The sequence below is a fragment of the Lepus europaeus genome, chromosome 18, assembly GCF_033115175.1.
Source record: "Lepus europaeus isolate LE1 chromosome 18, mLepTim1.pri, whole genome shotgun sequence".
Lineage (NCBI taxonomy): Eukaryota > Metazoa > Chordata > Mammalia > Lagomorpha > Leporidae > Lepus > Lepus europaeus.
Window position 1 is genome coordinate 25008514 of NC_084844.1, and position 18365 is coordinate 25026878.

Genomic DNA, 18365 nt, shown 5'->3' on the forward strand with positions numbered 1-18365 from the left:
CCCCACCTTCCGCCCAGCTCTGGAGGACCCCGGCATTCCCGAGGGTCGACCCCCCCGCGCGCCTCTCCTGCGCCCGCGGGCCGCGCTACCCGCCACCCCCGGACGCCATCCCAGCCCCCTCCGCCAGAAACGTCGCCTCCGCTCGCCGCTCGGCCGGGGACCCCGGGCGTGCGCGTGGGGCGCGCGTCCCGCGCTCCACCGCGGATCCGGACTCCGAAGCGCGCGGAGAGCTGCCCCCTCCCCCAATGCCCAGACGGGGTGCGACCGCCCACGTGTCGCCCCTCGCCCAGCCTAGTCCTTCTCTCGGGCTCCCGAGCCCGCGGATCCGGAACGAGTTGGTCAAAGACGAGGGAAGGGATCTGGGCGGATCCGCTTCCCCCTCCCCAGGAGCGGGCGAGCGGGAGGGACCGCCGCCCCCTCCCCGAAGCTCCCGCCCCTCGCTTCCCCCAGCGCGGAGCGGAAATTACCCCCTCCCCCCGCGGGTCTGACCTGGGGACGTGGGCGGGGCTTCGCGCTGGGCCCCCGCCCTCCGCCCCTCTCCCGCCTTCCCGAATCCTGCGCCCCAAACAAAGTTCCGAGACCCAAACCCAGCGCCCGCCGGAGCCGTGGCGGCGTCTCGGGGCAGGGGGCGGGCGCAGGGGACTCCACCTGTCTGCCCCCGCCTCGGGGGGCTGGGGGCCCACTCCGGTCTCCACCCGGTTGCTCCCTGCCTGCGCTCCCCTACTCGGTCCGCTTGGGTTAGCCGGAGCTGCCACCCGGTTCCCTCGGTCCTGGGGTCGTCCCTGGCCGGAGCCGCGCGGTCCCCAGGGAACCCGAACGTTATCATTTAGTGGCTAGTACCCCGGCACGGGCCCGCGCTTCTCCAGGGGCGTCCGGAACACGATTTCCTGCGGGCTCCTCCTAGCCCACGGCGATCCCCCGTGTTCGCAGGGCCCCGGGTCCTGGATCCCAAGAGGTGGGGGAGGCTCGCGGGGCTGGGGCGGGGAAGGGAAGACTTCCCCCGCCCCCGCTTCGAAACCTAAGGAAAAGGCGCCTTTCTTTTGAAATCACCGGCTCGTGCGACCCCCTCCTGAAGACCCCAGAGTCCCCGGCTTCTCTTTGTCTGTCTTGGCCGTCCCCCGCCTGTCAGTCGCTAGCAGTTAACCGGGTGGGGTAGGCAACCCCGCCCCCCAAAACCAGTGGAAAAATGACCACATGTTTCGCCCCAAAGACGGGAGATTGGGGGCTCGACCACCCTCCCCCAGTTCAGGCTAGGGTAGAGGCAGGGGGAAGGGTGGGGGCGGGGCGCATCCCCGGGGGCCAGGTTCCTGCCAAGGGGGAGGGGGCGGGCAGAGCCTCGGGAACTCTGCCACCACCCCCCCCGCCCCCGCCCCAGTTCCCTCCGAGCGTGAGCCGAGTGCCCCCTCCCTGCCCCCGGGAGGGAAGCTGTTGGGCCGGGCCGGGTTTTCTGGGCAGTGGGGCCCTGTGGCGTCGGGGGTCTTCCCCTGCAGGGTGGGTGGGGGCTGTCACCACGTGGCTTCGGCCTTTTTTTTTTTTTTTCCGCTCCATTTTTTTTTTTTTTCAAGTCGGTTTTATTTAGAGGCGGCGCCAGGGCGGCCGCGGAGAAACGTGACACGCCAGCCCGCTCGCAGGGGTTTCGGAGCGAAGGCGAGGAGCAGCGCCGCGCCGTCCGCCTCCCAGCGCGCCGCGGGCACTTTCCGGGCTCCCCCGAACTCCGCCGCGCTCTCCGCGCGCCCTCCTGCCGCCCTCCGCGCCCGGGGCTCCGGGCACACTCCCGGGCCGGGTGCACACAAAGTTTGCGGCCGCCGCCGGCCTCCCCGCGCTCGGCCTAGGCGGCTCGCCGCCCGCCCGCTCGCCCGCCGCTCGGCCTCGCCCGGCACCGCGTCCTGCCCCGCCGCCGCCACCATGAACAAGCTATACATCGGCAACCTCAACGAGAGCGTGACCCCCGCGGACTTGGAGAAAGTGTTTGCGGAGCACAAGATCTCCTACAGCGGCCAGTTCCTGGTCAAATCCGGCTACGCCTTCGTGGACTGCCCGGACGAGCATTGGGCGATGAAGGCCATCGAAACTTTCTCGGGTAAGCGCGCGGGCCGCCTCCCCGAGCCCCGGGCCGGTTCCCGCACAACGGAGGCCTGTGTTCCGACCCCCCCCCCCTCCCCGCCGCCCCGGCCGCCAACTGCTTGTTCAGCTAGCATGCGGGGCCCGGCCTCGCCGCTGACCCTCGACCTGCCGCCTTCGACGCCCCCGCCCCCTCCCGGGAATATTCGGGATTTCCCCACCCTCGGTGGACAGCTCGGGCTCCCTTCACTCTCCACCCCCATCGCTGGGGCTGCAGCCCCCCTCGGCGGTGGCGGGGGGTGGGTGGTGGTCCGAGGGCCACGAGACGACCCCGTCTGGGCGCTCGCTGCATGTTCAGCCCCTCCCTAGCAGCCGCCAGACGGCCCCCCAGCTGGAGCACCCTCGCTCCCCTCCTAACCCTAGGCCTTCCCGGGCGCGGAAGGGGTCCCCGCCCGACCCCCGAGCTCCCCGTCGTCCGTGGGGATCGCAGCCCTCGGGCAAGACTGGGGAGGAAGGGGGTCCCGCCTCCCGCCCAGGGCCCGGGGCTTGAGCCATTTTGATTTGAAAGTGGGGCGTGAGCGGTGGCGCGGCGGCGCGGGTCGCCATGCTGCTAGCCGAGACGCCGAGGCTGGGCCGAGAGGCGCGCGGCGCGGGACCCTCCCCGCCAGGCCCCGCGCGGCTCCCCGGGGCCTCGGCGTTGCAACCGGCCCGACAGGTGACCGCCCTGCTGCCCGAAGCCCTTGTCCTACGCGCCACAGTAAAATAAAGTTTGATTCTGCACCCCCCCCCCCCCCCCGAGCAGCGGGGAGCCCTTTCTCTGCTGGCTGCGGCTCCGCACATCTGGGAGCCGAACGGGCAGAGCGCCCGCACAGATCACCTCGAGCCTTTCCCGGTTCGGGTTCTCTTAGCGATCCACGCCACCAGCTCCGTGGTGACGCAAAGCAGAAATTAAGAGAACATAATAACGAATTGATGGCAGCCGGCTGCGGGCGCCACTGACTTGCTTCCGAGGAGAAATTCGGGTCCCAGGAACTTGAATTTCCCGAGAGCCCCCTGCCTCGACACCCCTGCCCCTGTTCACGCGCTCACGCTAATTTTTTTTTTTTCTTTAATCTTTAGGAAAAGTAGAATTACAAGGAAAACGCTTAGAAATTGAACATTCGGTTCCCAAAAAACAAAGGTAGGAAAGAGCGCTTCTCTTCTGGGGGTGGGGAGGAGGAAGGGGACGGAGGGGGCGAGAGGCCGTGGTCGGGGGTCCACAGCGTCCCTGGGGGCTGAGACCTGGCGTTGGCTTCCCATCCCTCGACTCCGGATGTTGGGGGCTGGGAGGCAAGACTGGAGATCTTGTCACGGGTGGTTTACAGCTTGGAAAAGCAGAAGTTGGGGATGGGGTGGGCAAACAGAAGGTACCTGCAGACTCACAGGGGGAGAGAACCAAGCAGAGGGAAGCACCTCGTGGGGCTTGCTTCAAGTGTGGGGCCATTTTGGTGCGGAAGCTTAAAATCTTAGTTCAGGCTTCCTGCAGGCCCCATTTTCTCTCCTTCCCACCCGTCAGGCAGGGTGGTTCGGAAGTGGACTTAGGGGATCCCTGTCTACTCCACTCTGGAGACAGGTCTGCCCCGCGCACCCCCCCCCCCCCCGCAGAATTCCCTTACCCTTTATTTATATTTCTGCAACAGGCAGAGACTTCCTACAGACTCCTGCCCCCAGTTCCCCCCACCCCCACTGGCTTTCCCTGAGAATATGCTTTGGCCCTCCTGTCCTGTGGCGGCCCCCACCCCGGCTCCTGCAGCCCATTGTTACCAGGGGGCCATCTGGGGTGAGAGCTTTGTGTTAGGGCTGTGAGCTGGGGCTCTTTGGAGGATCTAGAACTCCGTGGATGAATGGTGTATGTGTGTGGGGGTGCGCGCTTGCGCACACCCGTACTCCTTATCCTTGGCCAAATGGGTGCTTTCTGAGAATTCATGGTGGATTTTGCATCTTTCATTGAACTCTAAAATCTCGAGTTGATCTCTAGCTAAGGAAGTGTAAGGACAGCCTTCTCTACTTTCCCAAGCGTGGTGACAGTACAGAGCCTACTGCTGTTGCAGGCTGGGTTGGCAGTGGCCCCCTGGAAGGCTTCCATCCCTCCTTCCCCCTTCGGAAGCAGTTCTTTTTCTAAGTGGGAAGGGGGTATGTATGGGGGTGGCTTTGTTTTTAGAGGGGTGGTTAAGAGGATCTCCAAAGTTTAACCAGAGATAGAAATCTGTCCAGTGGTTGAGCTTGATGTATTTAAGCAACTTGGAACTATTGTATCAATAGATGATCAATATGGCTTGTTACTATGTTTATAGAGCTAGTGATTAACCTCAGATGCCTGTAGTACTGTTACTGGAAAGGCAATCAGAGTGAGGAGTGAACAGGCATACAATTGGAAGAAGGAAAAGAAGTCTTATTTAATCTGAAGCATTTTCTGGAGATGAGAACTAGGAGAAATAAGTATGCAGAACCCAGTAGATTTATGGAAAACATTCTGGATATTTGAATTGAAAGCTAAGTGGTGTTGGTGAGAAACACTTAGAATAACTGGAATTGTGAAATGTGTGGATGTTTCTTTTGATCTAGAGGATGGTTTAAATTTTAAAGGGAATGAAGTGAAAAGGAAGAGAAATAGCAAAATGTGATGAAATGGAACTCAAAACATTTATATTTTAATTTTCATGGTGCTCTGTATTTATGGATCTTTCTCCCTAAGCCATCTGCTTGCTTTTAAGCCATTCCTAGCCTCTTGTTCCCTCCAAAATGGGGCTTTTTTTCTTTGAGTTGGAATGGGGAGGGGGTTTGAGAAGCCTGGGTTAAAAAAAAATCTCTTTTTCCACACTCATATTAAATTAGATCTTTATTCCAGAAACACTTTTTGTAAGTCCAAGCATTGATTGTGTTTTCTTTTATTTTCTTATTTTTTGGTGGGTGGAGGTGGTGAGAAAGGACTTCATTTTTGTAGATTGAATCAATTTTTGGGGGGACTCTCAGGGTTTAAAAAAAGAAAGGTTTGTTTTCGTTAAGTCAGTTTGCTCTATCATTTTGTGTTCTTTGAGGAAGCCTGCTGTGGTGTTTGTCTTTAGTCTGTGTCTGAGAAGTACTCTTCCAGTTGAATTTTTTTCAATCTCATGGATGTGGAACAGGAACTAGGTTTAATTAATTACAACTAACATTCTAATCAAACGGAATGATTACATATATAAAATTGTGTATATATACTCTTGTGTTTACATTTTAAAATAAAATTGTTCTGGATGCACTCTGTTCCAGTGTAATATGATTTAAATTTTTAACAGATTCATAAAAACTCAACAACCCAAATGTTTGGGATCGTGTGTGTGTGTGTGTGTGTGTGTGAGATATATTTGAGGGTTTGGCTTTTTTAGAGGGAGGAAATCTTAACCAAAAGAGCATGTCCCTCAGTTACCTCTGGGTAGCCCTGATTGTGAAGTATTAGTGTATTTTGTTCTCTGAATCTGGTATTTGTATCTCTTAAGATTTCAAGAGACTGAACACTATATATTTAAACTGAAAACAGAAAATAATTTGAATTTTTGAAAACGAGTGGCGTTAAATTTCTTTCCCAAATCCTCTCAGTGTTGGAATTTGCCTCACAATGTAGGCTTTTTGTTGAGAATCTGTATATATTCACTGCCAAAATATTGGGGAAAAAGAAAAACTAATGCATTTTTAACAGTTGTGGAAAGGATTTGTGTAGTTTTATTCAGGGAGATCTGGAGTAGGTAAGACACAGGGTTACCATCCCAGTGAGACTTGTTTATTTTGGGAAATGATTTGCATTTTAAGGGAATTCAACTTTTGTTACATTTGCCTTTGTGGTCTTTTTCTCTAAAGGAATGTGACTTAAAGATAACTGTCAACTGGTGTCATCAAAATAAAAGGTGTTACTGTTAATTAAGATCAAAATGAAAGAGACACATTGCACTTTTCTCGTGAAATGTGCTGACGTTATAGAGGCTTAGAGTTGGTGATTTCTTTAGGCAGCTTAGTGCTTGTGCTTTCCTGTAAGTTGACTTAAAATGAGGTCGGTGACATTGCTCCCTAAAGATCCAACTACTAAACAAAACCGTGTCTCCGACCTGAGAACTCCAGAGAGACACAGCCTGCTGCCTGTCTCACAGTCTGGCTGGCTGAAGTTAGTGCTTTAGAAGTCTTTGCAGAGGGATGTCTTGTAAACAGCAAAATGTATTATTTTACCCTTGAAAATGATTTGTGGAGGCTCGGAAGAGATACTTTGGGTCACTAAATGTTGTCAAAACAAGCGAAATATTTTTGCCTTCAGAAATGGATTTGCATTTAATGAAAAAAGACTTGTAGTTAGGGGGAGGGGTGGGAGTGACAAACAAGGCAGTGGAAAGTCCTAGAGTGAGGATTTTCAGCCACTTTTACTCTAATGGTTGTAATTATGGATTAGTATCCAAATCAAAAAGGAAGTTAACAACTCACAGAAGGTGAAAGAGACTTGTGATCAGTATTCAACAAGTGAGCTTAACATGGAAACAATTTTATGACCCTTTTCGTAAAATGTTTCATACTAGTTCCCTGGGTTTTTGGTTTTTGTTTTGTTTTGGTTGTTTTTGCTTTAAAGTAAGTGAAAAAATGGTTTTCTCTTGACATTTGCTGCACTCTTGAACGGAAAGGTGGAAATAAGCCAGCCTTCATTCTCCCCATCTCCACTTGGATTTCTACTGAGAAATGAAACTTTGGAGGTTACTTGCCCGATAGGGAGGAACTTAAGTCTTCTCCTTTGATGGTCAGTATTTCAAGAGGAGACTTTTCCCAAAGACAGTGGGATTTGACTCCCTTGCAGGAGCTGTAAGTTTCCATAACCCCTTATTTTCTGGCCTAAATCATAAAGGTGAAATTTTACTCCATAGTTTCTCAGATAAAGAACTTTTTAGTTAAGGGAAAGAATTTCAATTCCCATCACTAATTTATTCAAAGTATAGTTAGCTGTTCCAAATGCAAAGCTTCGATGGCACAGCTTTTGGTGGAAAAAACAAAACGTTCTTATAATTATGTTTCGGAGATGAAATACATTAGCAAATGGGCAGACTCTTAATTCAGAGGTTCTGAGCTTCTAATCTTTTTAAATTACCTTAATCTGTATCATTTGAAGCTATTTTGTGTGTGGGTGCTTTTAAGGCTTATTTTTTTAAGAGTTTATTTATCCTGTATTTTAATGTCTAACAGGCAGTTGACAAAGATGCCATTGAGATAGGTTGATAGGAATATAATTTTAAAAGATCAAGAAACTTTTTCAGATCTGAATGAAAAAGGAGACCGGGAAGTAGTGTTTATTGGAGTTTAGAGTTTGTGTCTGAGAGAGGTGTATTGATGAGACAGACCTCTGTAGATTTGTGGAGGGGGTGGCAGTTGGGGGGTGTCATTCCTTACAATGAACGCATGAACCCAAGGCGCTTGAAGAACAGATTTTTTTTTTCCCAGTTTTTGGAATTTAAATTCAATGTTATTTATTCTCTTAGTCTCATTCATTCTCTTAAAAGATTCTATCAAAGTGGTCAGGATCTACCAGAAACTGCTGCTTAGAATTTGGGGTGAGAGCTCTGGGGGAGGGAGAGCGAGCTACTGGGGAGCTGGGAGCCGGGAGCCGTCGGGGCGCGAGCGAGGGTGGGGGTGGCGGGAGGCGAGGGGCTGTGGATTTCCCGCCAGCCCCAGAGACACCGACGGCGGGAGTGGGGGGCGGCCGCAGGTTCGGCAGAGCTGGGCGCGATGCTACTTTTGCTTTCGGAGTTTCCCTTTGCAAATTAAAAAAGGAGACAAAGTGGCGGCGCGCTGGAGGCTCTTCCCGGAGAGCTCGCGCCGGCCCTGCGGCCCTGACCCTTCCCTGCCCGGCCTGGCCCCAGCGCGCAATCCCGGCCGCCGTCCTCCTTCCAACAAGCTCCTGCCTGAACATCCGCAGGAGCGGGCTCCCCCCACCCCACCCCCCGCGCCCCTAGCGCGCAGGGGTGCGCCATAGCCTCGGGCGCCCAGGACTCCAGCCTTGCGGCTCCCCCACTTGAAGGGTTCTCCTGCCTGCGGGGCGGCGCAGACCCTTTCCGCGTCCGGGCTCCTAAGGCAGGGGGAGGGGCAGCAGGGGGGAGCTGGGGCCGGCGGGAGAGGGGGCGGGAGAGGGGGGCCGGGAAGATCCTGGGTACCGAGATGGGATGAGAGGTGGAGAGAAAATGGAAGTAGCAGGGGCCCAGTGGCCGGAGGAACCTTGAGATTTCACGGCGTTTGAATGCTCTGTGATCCTTGCCAAATGGGCTGTTTGTCCCCTTAACTGAACACTGCCTGAAATACTACTGAGGCATTAATAGCGCTCAGAGGTCTTTGGATGATTTTATTTGTTGTAAAAGTAGACAACAGGTCCTCCAGGTGGGCGCTGTTGAGGCTCTGGGCGTCTTTCTCTGGGTCTCAATGTGTATTGGTTCAAAACCTTTGCACCCCAGCAATTTCTGCCTTTATTTTTCTTCCCCTATATTTTTCAAGTAGATATTCAAACGAAAACAGAAGGGAAAGTCTCAAAAAAAAAATGTGTACAGAGGGCGCATGCTCATTTGATTATTAATTTGACTAAAAATGATCCTACAAGACACCACTTTGCATAGTACAGAATTCCTGGAATGAGTCCTGTGCAGTCTGCACTGGAGAACTTGGAGAATTTGGTGAGATTTTCATCAGGTCGGGGACCGACTGGACTTGCCGGTGGGTGGGAAGGTGTTACCTTAGTTTTGAAATGTATCACAGAGCAAACTTTCTAAGTCCTGCTCTTACCTCTGCAGCACTGTAGGTTTGCAATAAATACAACAAGCTTTCACCCTAAACATAGTGCCAGAATAAAATGTGCACTGATTATGGGCAATTCACAGGGAAAAGTAGATGCAGAGCTCATAATTTTAATATATGGTTGGAGCAAGCCTGATTGTAATCCGCTGAAATGGGATTGTATCAGAACACATACCCTCAGAAATGTAGCCTGCCTCAGACGCCAGAGCATGGCTGGCTGGCCTTGAATGCTGGAAGATGAAATACAGGGCACACAGCTGGATGACGGGAGAATATTTGCCTGGGATTACCTAGATCTGTTTTCACTAGTCCTGAGGACCTGTCTTAGGCAGGTGGCATTTTGGTGGCAGGAAGGCGAATACAGGACTTGTTTGATATGGAATGGCTGAGAATTTCGATCAGAGTTTAGACAAGGGTTGTGGGGAAATTTTTCTCCCAGTAGAGGAGGCTGGAGACGTGGAGGGTCCTTGCATTTTCTCTTTCTTGCACCCTGTGTTCTGTGGATTCGGAGTCAAGCTTCTCAACTTTTCCTTTGGCAAAGAAGATTAAGGGGGAAAAAAAGGTTAAGGAGAGCTTCAGGTTTTTTTTTTTTTTTTTTTTTTGCATTAATTTTAGTGAAAATCATTCCTCCAGCTGTTTTGATCACTTGAAATGGAAAATGTTAAGAGTGAAATTTGATTCATTGGGATGGAATCTTAAAGCAGAGAAAACAGAATTAAGAAATTAAAAATTTGGTCTTAGGTGTAAAGGTGGTTGGTGGGAACTGAGTTCCACAAGAGGAGTCAGGGGATTGGACCCACTCAGCATTCCGCAGGCTCAAGGGAGAGGAGGAAGCTGTGTGAGAGCTGAGAGCAGCACCCTAGGGAGCCCTGGGTCCTCACCCACCCTTTGCAGGAAAGCTCTTCATCCCAGGAAGATCAGGGTTGAAGCAGGAGCTCGGCTTCTGCGAATGTGGAGCCGTGATCACTGTCTTTGCTATTATTTCACTCTACATGCTCGCCTCTGCCCCCATCCAGTCTGTCGTCTTCCTTTTAAGCTCTGTAGTTCTCTGTTCTGTGCTGCCTTGCCCTGTACACCTGTGGCTCACCCTGTGAGAATCAGAACGTGCAGGTGCATAGATGCTTGGGAATCTTTCTGGACTGCACGTGTGGCAGCTTGGCACACACGTCTACGGCATTGGATTAGGGTGCTTCAGGGTATTCACAGGAATTTGGGGTGTACTGTTTATGGGGCAATACATAGGCTGTTGAGGGGGATCTGTGTGTGGGGTGCTCTGACCTTCCTCCTTGTGCTGGAAGGAAGAGCCACCTTTTGGGAGAGGGAGCTGCAGATCCCGCTCCAGAGCCCTTCGATGCTGGCCCACCCTCCCAGTGTATCAGTTGGTTGCCCAGCCTCAGGCAGAAGGCTTGGTGAGATGGAGCAAGCACAGTGCAGAATGCTGCAGCTTGTACATTTGGGCAAATGGGCCCATCTTCTGTTCTTGAAGCCCTCAACCTGGACTGGGTTCCCACTAGGAATTTCACACTTCAGGGCTACTGTAGTAGGGACGTTTGTGTGAGGCGAACCACCTGCTTGTGCAGGTGAGGTAGGTAGGTAAGCCTGCAGGATGAAGGGGCCTATGTGAGTCCGCTTGAGACTCTAAGGCTGGAAGAAAAAAGCAGCCTCCCCCACCTGGTGGGAGATAGGTGTATATGTGTTAATGTTCAGCTCCTGATAAGCTAAGCTAACAAAGTAAGCCTTCAGGAAGTGGGGGTCCCGGCATGCCTAGGGGCAGGGGCATGCCTAGGGACAGGGTCCGAATGTTCGCCCCTCCCAGCTCTGCTTTCATAAAGTCCTCCCATTCTCTCCCTGGTCCGCTGGTCTGGACACTCTCAGAACCCACCTGCATGCCCGCTTACCTTTGCAGTACTCGCTGCTCCAAGGGGACACAATACATGGCAGGCACATGCACGGGAACACGTATGCACATGGCGCACAGCCCCCGCACACATACATGCCCGCAGCCGCAGCCCGAGGAGTGAGGACTGAACCCTCTCTTCCTGGGGTGGCGAGGGGAAGGGTTTTCAATCCGGATGTGGGTTTTGGCCCTTTAACAGGCTTGTGACTTTAATCAGCTACTATAAAGGGTTTTTACAATTAGTTTATGCAGAAGGATGTGTGTTGCTTCTTTCTGGATTGCTCGGGGCTTGTCAGCTTTCCATCAGGTACCGAGGAGAGGTGGAGGGGAGAAAGTGAGGGGCGGCAGCACATGGAATGGGGGTTGCTGGGGGGGTGTGTATTCAGAGTTAGAAATATTTATTCTGCTTCCTCTTCGAATCTCCAAGTTGCTCAGGAGAAGTCCAGCTGTAAGAGAGAGCAGTGGCTTTGGCAGAGTTTGGAGCTGGAGCCCTAAATTAAAGGGCAAACAGGAGTCTTCCCAGAGAGGCGTGGCTGCACGTGGCAGCAGCCAGGGTGTCCCCAGCAACACCCAGTGGACTGGGCTGTTGCCGGGAACAGAGAAGGGTTTGGAAGAGTATTTTCTGCACTCTTAGTGTCCATTTCAGAAACCTTAAAAGGAAAAGAGACTTATTTAATTGAAAGGCAGAGAAAGTAATGAGAGAGGGAGAGACAGATCTTCTGTCTGTTGGTTCACTTCCCAAATGCCCACAACAGCCTGGGTTGGGCTAGGCTGAAGCCAGGAGACAGGAACTCCCATCTGGGTGTCCACGTGGGCGCAGGGGCTCAGCCACTGGGGGCCATCTTCCTCTGCCTTCCTAGGTGCATTTTAGCAGGGAGCTGGATGGGAAAGGGAGCAGCCGGGACTCCAGCTGCCACTCTGATATGGGCTATGGTGGGATGCTGATCTCACAGATGGCGGCCTCACCTGCCGGGCCACACGCCGGCCCCTCCAGCAATTTGTAATTTAATGTAAAAGTAAGGAGGATCCAGTTGACTGAGGTTGCCTTACCCAGAAGGGTTTCCTCCCTGTGTTGGTCCTCCTTTGATGCAGTGTCACTGCTTCTGCTGTTTGGAATCCTGGTGCGATTCCTGTCCGGAGTGAGTGGAGCTCGGAGCAGAATGGTCCTCACTGTCCTGGTATCTGTCTCCAGAGAGAATTTCTGTTTCACTTTCCTGCTCTGGCCCTCCTGCGAGTAATTTCTTTTCAACTTCTAACTGGAAGAGGAATACCACCTGTCTAGACCCAAGCTGCTTTGCTCTTGTTGCAAAAAAAAAAAAAAAAGGAAAAAAAATCCCACGTTTGCTTTAGCAACAGGTACGTGGGATGTTCCTGCCACTCAGTCGTTGGCCTCTTAAAAGCACAAATTTAAAACCAAAATCCATGTGGGAAAACATTTAGCAAGATGGCCCTGGCTTTGGCAGTGTGCACGTCAGTGCGGATTGCTACCTCTAATCATGTAGTCATGCGTGCATGCATGCATTCATCCTCTTTTCTTTTCCTAGCCAGACTCTGCCGTTGCATGACATGCCTTTAGCTAGGTGCTAGAAATACAAAAGGAACCAGGGAAAGCCCGTGGTCTTACAGTGGAGATGGAAGAAACCATAATTTATCAGCAAATTTGCCCCGGAAGTGTAGCTTTGTATCCTTGGTGTATCACAAATATTTTTGTCAAATACGTAAAACATGACGTTTGCCACTGTAACCATTTTGGAGTCTACGGTCCCCTGGTATTAACATTCGGTGTTGTGCAACCCTCACCTCCAGCTGTTTCTGGAAGTCTTTTCACCTGGCAGAACTGAAACTTTGTACCCATTAAATAATCACCCCCAGTTCCTTTCCCCGGCTTGACCATTTTCAGTAGGCAATAGGGCTGGGATTTAAAAACCTGGTCATTCTTTAACCATTGCCAGCGTAGCTTTTCCCCACATGGCGGTCACCTTTTCCCCCTTTAAGGAAATGATTGGAGCTTCATTCCTGCCACTTCTCCCACCCCCTGCCAGCCCCCTTCTCGATGAGGAACCGTCTTCCCACGGACAGCTCCCTTCATCCGCATCGCAGTTCTCCTCCTGCACTTTCTCCAAAGCCCAGCTGAGCTGGAGGCTTCCCTCCGCCTTCCTGAGGTTGTGCACTGCCCGCCTCTGGCTCTGCCTCCATTTCCCCAGGTCTGAAGGGAACATGCTGGGAGGCGGGGACTTTGTCTGCTGCCCCCCTCCTTGGAACACTCCTTCTGTCCATCGTTTTTGTCTCCCTTCCCCACCCTGAAAAGACCCAATCATGCTAAGTAAAAACCTGATAAAGAATCATTAGTATTTTCTGCAGGGGAGGGGCCCAAGCAAAGTACCCCATTTTCTTTGGGAACCCTGATTGAGGGTCAGCTTCGCCCAGAGCACTCTGGGCAGTGATGAGTGTCCAAAGACAGCTCCTGCCACAATGATGGGGAGTGTGGACCGAGCACCTACTCATTGCCCAGCTCTGTTACTTCCAGGAACCCCCTAAGAACCCTAAAGATACTGTCTTCACTCCACAGAAGAAACTGAGCTTCCGGTGATTAAGGTCAGACTTGCAATAAGTACAAGTGCAGGCCTTTGGGTCTCCAAGGCTGGGCTAGCTCAGACGGTAGGAGCAGGTGGGCCTTTAACACCCTGGGGGTGTCTTTCCTTGAGCTTCCTGCCCAATGTGAATTCACCCTGCCAGGAGCCTGCGCCCCCACACAGCTCATCCCTGCTTTCCTTAGTGTGTCCCCCCACCATGGGGGTTTTTAGGCCATCTTCAGTGGTGGAAAAAATAGTAAAAGGAGTGACAGAGAGAGACAGAGATCTTCAATCCGCTGGTTCAATCCCCAAATGGCCATGAGGGCTGGGGCCGGGCTAGGCTAGGCTGAAGCCAGAAGCCTGGACCTCCATCGTGGTCTCTCTCTCTTTTTTAAAGATTTATTTATTTGAAAGGCAGGGTTACACAGAGGCAGAGAGGGAGAGATCTTCCATCTGCTGATTCACTTCCCAAATGGCCGCAATGGCCAGAGTTGGGCTGATCTAAAGCCAAGACCCAGGAGCTTCTTACAGGTCTCCCAAATGGGTGCAGGGGTCCAAAGACTTGGGCCATCTTCTACTATGGCCTCTCTTAAGCCATAGCAGAGAGCTGGATTGGAAATGAAGCAGACAGGACTCAAACCAGCGCCCATATGGAATGCCTGCATTGCAGGTGGTGGCTTTACCCGCCACACCACAGCACTGGCCCCTCCATCGTGGTCTTTTTTTTTTTTTAATTTATTTTTTTGAAAATAAGCGTTACAGAGAGGAGAGGCAGAGAGAGAGAGGTCTTCCATCCAATGGTTCATTCCCCAATTGGCTGCAACAGCCGGAGCTGTGCCCATCTGAAGCCAGGAGTTGGGGGCTTCTTCCCGGTCTTGAAGGGTGCAGGGGCCCAAGGACTTGGGCCATCTTCCAGTGCTTTCCCAGGCCACAGCAGAGAGCTGGATGGGAAATGGAGCAGCTGGGACTCGAACCAGCACTCATACAGGATGCTGGTACTGCACCACAATCCGGCCCTGGTGAAGAAAACTGAGGAATGGGTCGAAACCTCCCCTGTGTGGGCAGCTGAGATGGGAAGGGGACTTGTGCATTGAGTGAAGTAACCCATGGAGAGGGAGCCGATGAGTGTGGGTAGGAATTCAGCTGTCAGCCGGGCCTGTGCTCTCCCCAGCTGTGTAAGCTGCAGGGCCTGGGGTCAGTAGGTTTCCTGTGCCTTTGTTTCCTTACCCCCACCATCAGTAATCTGATGAAGTCGGCTGCATTAGCACCTTAGGTCCAGCAGCCTCCATCCTTCCCTGCTTCTGAGGGCTCTTGGTGTTTTTGGCTAATCCCCCCACCCCTTTGGGTTCACAGGAGGCCAGGGCTGGGGGTGGGGAACATGGGACCCCTGGGGGAAGGGCAGGGCCCCTTCCTCCCTGCAAGAAAGGACAAAGAGCTGACTTTCCTTACATGGCTGCAGATCGTAAGTCATGGCTCATACGCGGTGGTTCCTAAGGGGCAGGAACCCAGTTACCTTTTGCCGTGCCGGCTAGTGTCACCTGGGGCCAGTCACTTGACCTGTGCCGAGTGGAAGTAACAGCATGTGCCGTCAAGCAGTGGAGCAGTGCTTGTGCAGATTCACAGCAGCCTCTTGAGAATGTCCCGGTTCGTAGGAGAGTGTGGGTCTACATGGCTGAGGAAGCCTGAGCAAAGGGACGGTGTTACTGAGATCATTCATTGGTGACCCCTCAAAGGCGCTCCCAAACAAAAGCCCTAATGCTACCTGTGTGCTGTGAGGATGACCCTTAGGTTCTAAATTGGCTGTAGAATCTTCTAGAAGGCCATGGCGCCCTGCCCTGGGAGGAGAGAGTTCTTTCCTCTCCAGGTCCAGGAAGGCTCCTAAGTTCCTAGCCCACACCCTACTCTCTAGTCCGAGTCCCCGGCTTCTCAGTGGGGGGCCTCCCCAGCGGGTCCTGCCTCCTCCCGCAGCCAGCCCAGGTCTCTAAGGAATGCCGCCTCCCGGGCCATTTTCTTCCCTCCAGCTTCTGCGGCCCCACTTGCAGCCTCTTCCCGGCTCCCTACCCCCAACCCCTTCCCACTTAAATGCTTGCAGGCCTGTTTGCAGGCTGGAAGCCCCCTCCCCCACAGGACCACCTCAGTCACAGCCCTGACCGCAGGGAGGCCGGGTCTGGATTTACTAAAGGACCCGGAGGGGGAGCCTGCCCCTCGCCGGCCCGGTGGGGTCGGATTTCGGCCGGTGGCTCGGGAGAGAGAGACAAAGGGCAAAGTCCTGGTCCCCACCCCCACCCAGCAGCCCCCAGCGCTCATCCCCTCCCCCACTGGGCCCCACAGGGTTAGCGTGGTGCAAGTGGGGGGGGGGGGCTTTGGCAGAACCTCACCGACGGTGCCCAGCCCTGCAGGAGAGGGGGCTGGGGGGCATCCTCGGTCCCCTTCCTGTGCCCTGCAGCCCCGCCCACCCAGGGGCTCAGCTCTGCCGGGTTAGGTGAGAGGGGCTGGGGGAAGGGGCTGGCCCCAAGGGGCGCAGGCTGGGCCTCTCAGCTGCTCAGGCCTTCTCAATTGCCCGTTCATGACACTACCCCCTCCCCCCCAGCTGCTGCCAGCCCTCCTCCACCCTCAGCTGCTGCCGCCCTTCGCAGGCAAGCACCTCTTTCTCCTCCAGTTCCACAGTAGGAGGCTGTGTTCAGGGCCTGGGTCCTCTTGGCCGAGACGTGCCCCCACCCCCTGGCCCAGCGCCGGCGAGCACCATCTTGGGAGGCGCTCTCCATCCTCGCACACAGAGTCCCTGCGGCTGGGGAAAGACACCTGCAAGGGCGGCGGCGGCGGCGGCGCGCGCGCTCGGGGTGTGTGTGTGCCGTTGAGCCCCAGGCCTGGCAGAATGTAGGGTTTCTAGAGGGGCCCTCCCGGGGGAGGAAGGCGCAGCCCCTGCCCGCGCCTCCCCTCCACGGACAGGTCTTTGTCGGCAACTGGGGGAGAGAGCACCTCAGAGGGCCTTTGCATGCATGGGGCACCGTGAATCGCGCCTCTTAGATGTGTGCCGGGGCGCCCGCGTCCTCCGCCAGGGCGCACGAAGGCTCCGAGCGCAGAGCGCCTGGGCTCCCGCAGCGCAGCCGCTTCCTTCAGGCTGATCCGCTTTCCTTCTCCCAGCTCCGGAGGGCTCCGCCTCCAGGGCCTGCCCTGTACCGGGTTTTCCAAGTTTACTGCGTGTCCTCCAGGGCCTCAGCCAGTGCTCTGGACCCCCAGGGCCGGGGAAGCTGACATGGGCAGCATCTTGGTAAGGTTGAGGATGGTGCCAGAGATGGATTTCCCTTTTCCTTCTGAGTTTAGTGACCTGCGCGCACCCGGGGGACGATCCCGGAACTCCCCACTGCCAGCTCAGAGGCAGGTTGAGCCGTGCGCCCCCTTGCCCCCCCTCAGGACGGCCCGCCGAGCCGCTCGCCCTGGGTAGCCTCTTTTCCATTTGTCCGCACTTCACATTTATTCTCATGGTTCCTACTGCACATCTCTCAACGGCCCAGACTCCTGTGCTGCCCCACGTGGCCAGCCCCCTCTGAGCTCTCCGAGGGTGGAGAGCAAAGTGGGGGGAGGGGCGGCAGTTGGCGCAGGCGGACTTGGAATTTGTCTGGGAAGAGCTCGCCTGTCCCTGCGCTTCTGTTTTGGCTTCTTCTGGCGCTGCCCAGATGGGCAAGAAAAAAACCTGTGGGCTCCCTTGTCACACTGCTTCTGTCTGAGCTGAGCGAATTAGGCGAGAAACAGCCGTGGCTGGAGCCTGTTAGCGCCCTCGGGCCAGCGAGCACCGTGCGCCCCGCCTTCGCTCCCTTGCCCGCCGGAGACCCGAGACCTGGCTTAGATGGCTGGTGACTCTTTTTCCGCCCTGTGAACACTTCTCTGCCAGGCACCCAGCCGTGTCATAGGGCAGTTGGCTTCTCCGCAAGCTCAGTCTCGTGCCCAAATTGGAGCCGCATGCAGGGAAAGCCAGTTGGCACCCACTTCACCGTACAGAATATGGGCATCTTTCCTGCTCTCCAGCGAAAGTGCGGTTTGCTGAATGAGCACGAACCACCGTGGCAGAGCTCAGCTCTTACTTGCATCCACAGTTGGAAGAATCTTCTTTGCTCAGCTTTTTTTGTTCATCTAAGGGACCAGGGTGGCTATAGGAGCCTCAGACTTGAGGGGTTCAAATCCCCTTCCATCCTGCCTTTTTCAACTGAGACTTCTTGGTGACACGTTAAGGGGTGTGTGTGTGAGAGTGAGAGAGAGATGCTGCTATCTCTAGGGCTTGGTGCTAAGCACCTGGAGAGCCCTCCCGGGGAGAGGGGGTGGGGGAACCCTTGGAGCTGTGCCATTGCTTTCTCTTTTTCTTGTGAACCCAGGAGTCTGGGCACAGGTGGGGCACTGTGCGCACCACACAGATTTACTTCAGGGACCGTGTGAACCGAGTCACGGGTGCATTCCAGGGGTGCCCCCGCCTCCCACACTCTGGCTTTAGTCTCCAGTGGTGGCATCTGCTCTGCCTGGTCCCACACCTCCCAGTAGCTGAGCATTTTCCAGCCTTTACCCTGTCCACAAGCCACCCGATGGCCTCCCTGTCTGGCGGCCCTGCCCCTGGATCAGCCTGGCACAGAGCCCTGGGCACCGGGCCAGCTCCTCCTCCCTCCCGGCCCCGCCCCCTTTCTCAGCTACTGCCCTGCCTGAAGCGTGCCAGGCCCGCCCCCTTCGGAACTTCTCCTGGACGATTCGTTTTTTTTTTTTTTTTTTCCTGCTGCTGCTTTTCCATCCTGTATGTAGGGATGAGGAGGCGGGGTGGAGAGGAAGGGCTGAGTGGTGATCTCAGGAGCTGGCACTTAGGACTTCCAGCGAAGGGAAGCAGCCGGGAGGGGGCCTGCTTTGGTAAGAGGGCTCCTCTACGTGGCGTCAGCCCCGGGGGACCCTCTTTTGACGAGTCAGCAGATCGTCCACTTGTGCAGGGAGGGGCCGGTGGACAGCCGTCCTCCACTCCTCGGTCA

The 18365-nt window shown here is 54.6% G+C and overlaps 1 protein-coding gene across 2 annotated transcripts in view; it reads left to right on the top strand.

Moving 5' to 3' along the window:
- Nucleotides 1–1863: 1863 nt before the first annotated feature.
- Nucleotides 1864–18365, top strand: part of IGF2BP1 (insulin like growth factor 2 mRNA binding protein 1) — a 42902-nt gene continuing 26400 nt past the window's right edge. For both annotated transcript variants that reach the window (XM_062215651.1, XM_062215652.1), the window contains exons 1-2: nt 1864–2080; nt 3181–3241. In XM_062215651.1, the coding sequence (XP_062071635.1) occupies nt 1906–2080; nt 3181–3241 (236 nt within the window). In that variant the 5' untranslated portion in view covers nt 1864–1905. The remainder of the gene's footprint in view (nt 2081–3180; nt 3242–18365) is intronic.